The following is a 10,115-nucleotide window of genomic DNA, read 5'->3' as shown; positions in this document are numbered from 1 at the left end:
TCTTTCCCAGTTTTGTCAGCCAGGGAAAAAACAAAACAAAAGAATAATGTTCACAAAAGAAATTTAAACATTAATCAGGTGGGAAGCCTATTTCATTCAAAGCAGCTCCTCTGAATGAAATGACCTGCAAGGCTCAGGTCAGTTCCAGACTCAAAGGCTCATATGTGGGGTCAACTAGTAAGCCAAGAACTGCAGACTCTAGAAGGCCTGGTACACTGCAGTTAAAATGTTCTTCAGAGATCCTCAAAATACGTTGGAAATTACACCAAAAAGCAAAGGAAGCAGTGCAGAGCTAAGCCTCAGTATCCTGATCACAACCACACCCAGCTGCAGGGAAACAAACAAAAAGCAACTGCATTCTGTTCAACAATACCATAGGGCAGGTACTGAGGAAACCATGTGAGCTCCTCAAGGTAGCCATCACCTACCTCTCCTGGGGGCCTAGGACGTGGTCTCTGTGTAGCACCAGATCTGGGGGTGGAGGGTTTGTAGCATCTTCTTTCGTCTCCTTGGGTTCACATGCTCCTCCCTTCTCTTCACGTGCCACCTCCAAGGCTTTCTCTTGTTCTCCAAAACCTACTTGGCTGTCTCTGGAGAAGCTGCCAGAGCTGTGGCAGGAATGAATCAAGTCCCTCTCCCGACGGTCATCATCTTGTTCGTGACACTGGTCTAGTTCACTCAGCTGAGAGCTTCCTTGACTCACATTACAGGAGGAGCCATACCTACTACTGCTGGTGGGGCTGTGAGAATGAGAGGAAGACACATCAGTAAATACATACAAACTAAGGACCAGAACAAAGTAATGGATAAATCCAGGAAATAATGATTCTATCAGTGGCAAGGATCACAAACAGGAGGTTCCTGGGAAGAGAGGACCAAAGTTCACAATCTAGAAGAACTAGTCTCTGTTCAGCAAAATCACAACAGGAAAAATAACACAACATGCTGGGTTCTCCAATAGCACTTAACCTCAACCCTGCAGATGACTCTGAAGAATTCTTTATCTTAACATGCTATTTTGTAAGTAGGATTAAGAATTATTAAAATAGTCTGTTTATGCCTAAAATTCTCTACTCGGACTTCTTAAAAAACTTGTCCAGTGGCTGTGATTAAAGTTTTCTAATTTCCACAAAATAAAATGGATGGATGAACTCTACTCCCTTTTTCTACTACCTATTAAGTTGAGATCCCCTTTTCTTCCTCTCCAATTGTAAATGTAAATGTGTGTTCCTCAGAATGAGCAAAGGAGAGTGAACATGTTCCTTCAATTATCTCTCAGCCATCTGTATGAGGTAATGGAAGCCACTGGGAAATGGAGGCTAGGACCAAGAAATTCCTCAGGGGAATGGTCTCATCAACATGGATGTTACAGTGGTATCCCTGGCAGCACAGGGAGTGTCCCAAAGATGAACCTGCCCATCTATAGCTAAGTTGCTCTCAGGACATGGCTCAGTTTTGGGCAAAGTGGACACAGTCCAACTCCAAGATCTGAGTCAGGGCCATACTAATGCATTTCTGTACCTGAAGAGAGGCCAGCCTAACCCTCTCTCAACCACCTGAATTCCCATACCCAGAAAGGAAATTTGTTCCCCTGGTATAAGAGGCAGCAGCTATAGCAAATGTGGCAGTGAATCGTGACCAGAAAGAATATTATTCAAAGTTACTCCCTTAAGCCATATACTGAATTTGGGGGATTCAGTCCTATTCAAAATGGAGGAACTTGGGGATGATCTATCAATACAAGAGCTATCCTAGCCCATTTGGATAGTTCCATCCCAAGTCAGAGGCCCTTCGTTTTACTTCTGGTATTCTGCTGGAAAGCCTCCGTGCAAAAGGACAAGGAATTTTCTTGCCAAAGAGCCAAGCTTTAACTAAAGGGCTTATGTTTACTCTTGGCCAAATGAAGATAAATCATTATTGTTTTCCAGTGATATTTTCCCTATGATTCCTCCCAGTTATCTGGTATTTCCAGGCAGATTTCTGATTCTTCATCCCATGCAAGATAGGTACCAAGCCACTGTTCTGAGTAGTTCCCAGCACACATATACACATGAACATGTGTGCGCACATACTCACATAACCTCCAAAGTACTTGACCAGCCTCTTTGGACTGGTTTGGGCCAGCGTTCAAGGTGCCATTCTTAAAATGCCCTGTATGGTGCTTCTTCTTAGGGGAAATAATAGTATCTTTTGCAGGTGGACCCTGCACAATGATCCAGACTGAATAACTACAGCAAACGATAGCCCTGAGCTCCTGTGAGACTGTACTGAAAGCACTTATCAGACGCCAGTCTCATGGGTAGTAAAATGCAGAGACTGGAAGAAGCTGTGCAAATCCATACAGAATATATATAGTATAGATTATTCCAAGCCATCCTTTGCATTTTGTATTTGACTTAATACGCTCATTGCCACTGGAGAAAGCATCTTAGAAGACTTGGAAAAGCAAAGCAAAGTAGGTCTCTCCTAGCTATTACAGATAAGAGCCAAAGGCCCAAGGAAGCATTCTAGCCTATCATGTGGTTGTAATTAATATATGCCACTCAGTGACTTGCTGCCTCTTCTTGCCCTCCCTTCTCCATTCTGCATTATTCACGGCAGAGCAAACCAGAGTGAGTAAATCTCACGACCTAGTCTTCCCTTTAAGCAGGAAGCTCCTTGTTCCAATAAATGAATTACATTTGGCAGAGAGAAGAGATGACAATATCCACCTATTATTTCTTCTTACTTAACCCCTAATTAACATGAAGCTCAAGTGCTGGGAAAGACACAGGAAGGATAAAAAGCAGGCTATGATTAAGCTACCACTAAGTCACTGCATCATAAATGGTCAATTCTTTAAAATCATTTATGATGCTTTAGTTGAGAACAGGCCTTTTGCTGGTCTTTGGTTCCTTGATGTCATGTAGAGCAACTGGCTGCTGTACATTTGAATCAGAGTCAATGCTAGCAGGCGCTGTCTCCTCTTCATGTGTTTCTGGCTGGTGAAGTAGGTCAGAGACAGTGCAGTGTTCTTCCTCATGACTCTCTGAAGGACAGGTGGGGTCAGAGAGGTTATCTTTCGTACCCCCGTGTTCTCCAGATGCTGGGATTTCCTGATGGTTTTCCACTCCAGGCCCTGAAAGCTCATGAGCACATATACTTGGCCTGGTCTCCAGCTGCCCAGAGGTCCCAGAGGGCTGAGTCAAAACCTTAGCTGGCTCAGCACTGGCCCCAGACACTTGAGAAGACTCCAAAGTTTTGTCAGCCTCACTGAATTTAAGGTCGTGATCACTGCTCATAACCAAAACTGGAGAGGAGGATTCTGCAGGCATTTGTTCAGGGTCCCATTTGTTCTGTTTTGGCCATGGGAATGAAAGATCCAGCTTCTTTCCAAACCTTAGTTTTGAATCACTTGCCACTGCACTACTCCCTTTCCCCTCATTACCTCCCTCAAATAGAGTTGACAACTTCTTAAAACTGGACATTAAACCAGTCTCTGCTGCTCTATTGCCAGAGGAGGAAGGCGAGGAAAAGAAAGAGCTCAGTGGTTTCCGATAGTCAGTAGCAGAGGATGGGAAATGAAATTTTGGCCAATTGATCATGTTTGGGATTTCAAATTGAGGACTTGGCTGCTCCGTTTCCTTGGGGACTGCAGGTGGACCTTTCTGGGTATCAAGTATCCCATAGTTTTCTTTGGCACAAAGCACAGGTTCCTCCAATGGACAGTGAGAAAGGTACCCTTCTGTTTCCAGTGTGGCACTCTGGCCAACACTTGCCTCACTGAACACTGTAGTATTGGTTTCTAGTGAATTGGTTGCCTGTAGCTCTAAGAAGTCTTGGTTTGTGGAGGCAGATTGCATATCTGGCTCTGGCTCAAGAGGAAGAGGTAGGTGAACTGGAGGAGGAAGCTCTTTGGCAATCCAGGTAGGTTCTGGATGCAACTGTGCTGGCAATGAGATATGCTCTGCTTCCAATGATGCCTCTGTGTCTGTACCCTGCAACATCCCCATGTCTCCTTCATCACTCAGAGACAATACTCCTTGCCCAGTATCGTCCCCTGAGACAGAAGATGCAGCCTCAATTGTTTCAGAACGTTGGGGTTCTGGAATATTGTCAGGAATATTATTGTTTTCCATTTCAGTTGTTAGGTTAGGATCATCCGTCAGGGTCTCCGAGTCTGACTTTGCACTAACCACAGTCATTCTACAGTCACTGACTATAGCTTCTGAATTGAGTGCTCCAAAGGTAGCTTCTTTCCACAAATTTTCGGGAGGTACTGATTCTTCAGTATGTCTGGAACCACCATTTTGAAGCAATGCAGTAGCTGGAATAGATGATTCTTGTTTGTATGTCTCTGTTTTGGGACTTTTAAAAAGTCCAAATAACTCACCTTTGAGAGGCTGAGATGATGCACCAGAAGAAAAAGAGAAAAAGGAGTTTTTCTTCGGAGGTTTAGGAGAAGAGAAAAGTCCAGAGAAAGTTTTAGGAGGTTCAATTAAGGACCCAGGGAAAGATTTCACTTTGGTCACAAACCCTGAAAGCATTTCTACTGAAGAGTCCAACATTGATTTGTCTTCCACTTTATCTGCATCTTGACTCTGGAGGTGCCCTGTACATCCTGGCTCCACAGAGGAAGAAGCTGGCTCCAGGATCTGTGTTAAGACCTCATCAGGGGCCTTTTCTAAGGGCAAGTTCAGTGGGTCACTAGTAAATCTTTCACTTTGGTGGTAGGTAGTACATGTGTCAAAATGGTTGAGCTTTTCAACCAAATGGCTATCATGTGAAGAAGAGCTGGCTGGTGAGTCACTCAGAAAGGCTTCCTGTATGAAAGCCTCTTCTTCATAGGGAGATACCTCAAGGGTCTCTGGACCAATAAGCAGTGTTTCAGACTGTGCCTGAAATTGTGGTGAATGAGGAACAATGTCTTTTCGTGACTGACTTACCTGGAAATCTTTTAAAGATGTCCCTAGTCCATTACTGGAACCTAGTTTTCCTGGATAGTCGTTTTCTACATTGAGCTCATCTGCAAGGGAGGTAACCTTAGTGGTGTTGCTAATGGAAACACAAGGAGCCATTTGCTGTTCATGAACTACCTCCGGCACTATGCTACCTCTATTGTTATTAGAATCTTCTCTAGTCATTGTATCACTCATGTCTACAAAAACACTTGGCTTCTTACAGGGCTGGGAAGTCACTGGAGCAACAGCTGAAAGGCTGTGTTTTTCCCCAGGAGTCTGCTGCTTTTCATCCAAAAAGGACAAGTTGCAGAAACTGAAAGAGCTATTAAGAGAGGTATTCTTCTTGCTGCCTGAGTTAGCAGTGGAAAAAAAGGAAGGAAGTGTGAATAGCCCTTCTCCTTGAGATGTGGTTCTTGGTAGAGTAGTAAAGGCTCTGTTCTCAGATTTTTCGGATCCAGTCAGGAAAGAAAATATACTCTTTCTGGTTGGTAATTCTGGTTGGGATGGAGATGTTGTGGCAGTTGAAAAACTCTGGTCTTTGTCAGAAAAATGATCTTGTTCATTTGAATTTCTTCTGCTCAGAACATCTAATGATATTTTATCACTTCTTGGAACTTCTGTCACTGTAGACACACCACTAGTCTCTACTGAAGAATCTCTGGAGGATTCTTTGAGACAACCTGTTGAGAAAGATGAATTTGGTGACTGGTAGAGTTGGTGGTCTCTGGAGGGTGCCTCTTCGTCAGTCAAATGATCACCCTGGATCTCCCTAATTGATGGTTCCTTTAGCTCACTGTCATCAATAGTAGTCTGCTTGTTCAGATTTCTAACTCGAACCTTCCCTTTAGAGGAAACTGGTGCAGCAGGAAAGTTCCCAACATCCTGTTTAGTTAGATGTGCAGGATTAGGACTTGACTTGACCTCATCCTTATTAGTCATTGAAGAAACAGACATATTTTCAGTTGTCTGTTTAGGAGATACATTGGTTTTAAAGAAATCCCCAAGGGAACCAAAAACACTTGAAACACCAGGAGATTCATTCTTTTCCTGAGATGATATCTTTCTATTTTTATCACCATTCTTTTCTAAATTTGGTGATCCTTCTTTATTCACCTGGGTTTTAAAGAAGTTCAAAAATCGAGATTCCTGTTTCTCGTTTGCTACTGCACTTACTGAAGAGTCTTCTCCCCGACCAAAGAGTTTCAGTGCACTTTTAAATAATGTTCTCTCAGACTCTTTGGAAGACTGGTCCTGAGGAGGCTCACAATTCTTGCATTCATCCCTACTGAACTGTGGTACAAGAGGAATTGAAACAGAATCAGCTGTAATCATCTTGTCATCTTCTATATCTAATTGAGCCTGAGAAGTTGTTTGGTTTACCTGGAAAACAGATTTTAACAAACTTTGTTTTTTCACATGAACGCTTTTATTTAAAGGGAATTCTTTCTTCATATTTTTAGTAAATTCTGGTCGCTGAACATTGGATACCATTTGTCTCTCTGAATCCTTCTTGAGAAGACTTTCTTCCTCATTTTGGGAGTTACTCTCTAGTTGCTTACTCAAGATTAATGACTGAAGACCATCATTTGTGATCTCTGCTAAGTTTGACTGCTGATCTATTTTCTGCATGGCTGAAGACTCTAAGGATTCATTCTTATCAAAATTCAAAGTACTTCCAGTTGAAGCACCCAAAGCAGAAAATGACAAAGTCACTTTGTTCAATGATGACATCTCTTCTGTTTGCTGTGGGATGTTAGTCTTATTTTCAGGATGAACCAAAGAGGCAGCTTCTTCAGAAGAAGACTGGATCCACTGGTAACTGGAAAGGTTAGCTGATGAATCCTTCGCTAGAGTCTGATTCTTATCTCCCTTTATAATTTGATTTTTATTTAAGACATGATTACCAATCGTTTGGGGCTGATTTCTAAGAGCCAATGTACACTCAGAGTCTTCAGAACCACCCAGCCTTTCTTTAAAAGATACAAAATCTCCTTTTGACTTTTGAGGAATATAGCCTGAAAAATCTAATGGTTGATCCCTTTGGCCATAACTTGACTTTTCAAGTACTTGTGAAAACATTCCTAAATTTAGATACATTGGTCCCTCACTTCTTGGCAAAACTACAGATAAATCAAGAGGGTCATCAATTGGTTCCTCTTCAACATACCACAGTAATTCGTCTTCCCTGTCAAGTACTTTAAAACTGTAAGCAGGAATAGTGCTATCATCTAATGTAATACTTGATAGATCATTTGTCTGTAAGTCACAATTCAAATACTCTTCATAAGAACAATCAGGTATAAATAAATATGCATACTGCCCAGTAGAATCAGTAAGGAAAGAATAGATATATTGACCATCGTGGAACATAAAATATCCATAATCTCCATCCTCTGATGGCCACCACACTCCATTTTCAAGACATGACAACCATTCCTGGTATTCATAACCAACACTTGAATAAACAAAGTTTTCATCCATTCTTAATGAGTCTAGATCAACTACGGGGTATGTACTCTTCTCATAACCTGAAGAACAACTTAAGTCAATGGGCAATTCTTCTAGTGCCTTCTTAGTCTCATTAATTGGAAGATAACAAGAATTTCCATATAATGAGTTAGCTGCCCACATATCACCTCTCAATAAGTAATCTTCATTAAATGCTAACTGGTTGAATGATTCATGTGGTAAGTCACACCAAATGACACTGTTTAGATTTGTTCTCCACTCCAAGATATTTGCATTTTGATCTCTTTGGCAAAAATTTATTGCTGGATTTTCTGAGTCAGGCCACAAGAAAACATCGGCTGATGGAAATGTATTTTGATTCAACATATAATAAACTGGCTGAAGTTTTCTGGAATTTTTAGAGAAATCTTTTATATCAGAATCCCATTCATAAGAGAAAGGATTGTTCATCTCTTCAAAAGCCTGATAGTGGTTTGATTGACTAAGAATGTTAGTATTTAGCATAGGTGAATTTAACTTGTTAGAATTTTCATGTAGTTTTGCCTCAAGAGCATGGTGTGGTGTCTGCCTCTTAGCCAAAGATTTCTCTAATAGGTCCTGCTGAGCAGTTGGAGTGCAGTGAAGTACACTGTTCGCAGAAGAGGGGAAATTCTTTTCACTTTGCTGGTTTTTCCATGTAGGAGGGCAATAATGGTTATCAACCCAAGCATCAGATAATGGTATGTTTTCTTTAGGTAAAGATAAGCAGCTTTTTATGAAGCCAGAAGTTTCCTGCTTTTCATGGTTCCTCTGGTTCTCAAAAGTCACACATGAAGTAACAGGGATCTCATCCAAGGATAAATGCTTTTTTCCATTCAAACCCTTTAGGTCACCTAAAGACATGGACTTTGCTTCATCTGGCTTACAATCAGTCATACTGCTATTTGATATCAAGTTAAATATTCCAGAGAATAAGCTCAGTGTATTATTCCTATGAGGAGAGTCATCTTTCTTCACATTTAATTCTTGTTGACTAGACAAGTTTTCAAGAGAATAAAACCTGTTAAACAGGCCAGAAAGGAGGCCTCCTTGGGTTCTTTTCTTGGAAGCTTTATCTACAAGTTTGCCATCACTCATTTCATCAACCAAGGTGGGTTTCGAAATGGTAGAAGTAAACGCTAACGAAGAGTCTGGTACTGTTGAGGATGTCACTTGTGTAAAATTCTTACTTTCTCCTAAAGAATCTGAAGGTATACGCTCTTTGGACGCAACTCCAGGAATGTTTAAGGTATCTCTTTCACAGTTCTCTATTGCTGTGTGGTCACTTGAGTGTAATTCCTCTATACTACCAAATTTAACAAGATCATTATTAATATTTGGAGCCGAATCAGACTTTATTTTATTAAGTGTGACATCTTCAGGAGTATTTATTTGGTCACTCTTATTAGATGTCTTTATATCACCAAATTTCCCTAGACTACTATGAATATTTGGAACTGAACTAGATTTTATTGAACTAAGTTTGGCATTTGTAAGGCAGTTTCTTTGGATCTCTTCATCAGTGGTTACTGCTGAGCCATGAAAACTCTGGTCATTGACAGTTTTATGGCTGTCAGTGAAAGAAAATTTAAACAAAGGGAGCATGCTTCCTTTCTCTCTTACACCCTGCTGCTTTTCAGAATGACTAAGAACTTTGAAAAATGGAATATCTAATTTTCCACTAAAGGAAAAGGAATGCCCACCTTTCTTAGGGCCCCTTCCCCATCCATCTTCCTCCAACTGGTGAATTTTCATAGAGTCTGACAAAGTCTCCTTTGAATAGGTCTCAGGCGAAGTGAGCAAAAACTGGCTAAACGATTTTCTGAGTGGCTCAAGGAAATAATCATCACCAGTAATTTTGTCCCCCTCTAATGGCTTTGAAGATGGCTCTTTATTTGCAGTTCTGCTGTCAGCTTCACAATGATGTCCTAAAGTATCTTTGGCACATATTTTTCGTTGATCTGGTAACAGAGACAGATCTGTACAGGGTTCTCTTTCCAACGGACTCGCAACATCATCTTTCTTATTTGCAGAATCAGCTAAGTTAGAATGTTCAATGGCTGCTTGGGAAGACAACAAATCCTCACTTAGGGGCATTTGGTAGTGAGGAGTTTCTCTATCACTCCTATCCAAAGTGACAATGCTACTGTCATTGCCAAGGGTATGTTCCCTTTGATTTGACTCCGAACCACACGCAACAAAGTTTTCCTTTCTTGTTGGCTTGCTCTGGTCATCGTCTTTTTTGGTTTCATCCTTTTCCAAAAAGATTTTTAATGGATTTAGCATGCTGCAAACAGACTTTATAACTGAACTCTGACTCTGTGAAGCAGAGTCCCTTCCAATAGCTTCTGTTGGATCCTGAAAGTTTAAACTTCCAGTTTTACTGTCCATGTGTTCATTTTCAGAGGTTTTGTCATGTTTGCCAACGTCCTTATTGTCAACTGTTTGAGAAGATAATGGAGATGGAGATTGTATGGAAAGATCCTTCTCTGATACTGACTTGGCTCTGGGTCTAGATGGCGAATTAATCGCCTCTGTCTGATTAAGAGTTTCTGTTTTCTCTGGAACTAAATAAACCAGCTTTTCCACAGAGGTTGTTAGATGCTTTGTGCCTGAACCCACCTTTTCTGTGAGTGAACTGAATAAAGAACCAACAGCACATTTTACTCCATTCAGCTCAGGGAAAGA

General features: G+C 41.2%; 1 protein-coding gene across 2 annotated transcripts in view; it reads right to left on the bottom strand.

Annotated features, from left to right (window-relative positions):
- The window catches only part of UNC13B (unc-13 homolog B), a 235,235-nt gene that overhangs the window by 93,742 nt on the left and 131,378 nt on the right, over positions 1-10,115 (bottom strand). For both annotated transcript variants that reach the window (XM_007455955.1, XM_007455954.1), the window contains exon 9: positions 429-740. In XM_007455955.1, the coding sequence (XP_007456017.1) occupies positions 429-740 (312 nt within the window). The remainder of the gene's footprint in view (positions 1-428; positions 741-10,115) is intronic.

The sequence above is a fragment of the Lipotes vexillifer genome, unplaced genomic scaffold (assembly GCF_000442215.2).
Source record: "Lipotes vexillifer unplaced genomic scaffold, Lipotes_vexillifer_v1.1 scaffold920, whole genome shotgun sequence".
Lineage (NCBI taxonomy): Eukaryota > Metazoa > Chordata > Mammalia > Artiodactyla > Lipotidae > Lipotes > Lipotes vexillifer.
Note: the sequence above shows the minus strand (reverse complement) of the source record. Positions and strands in the feature narration are given on the sequence as shown.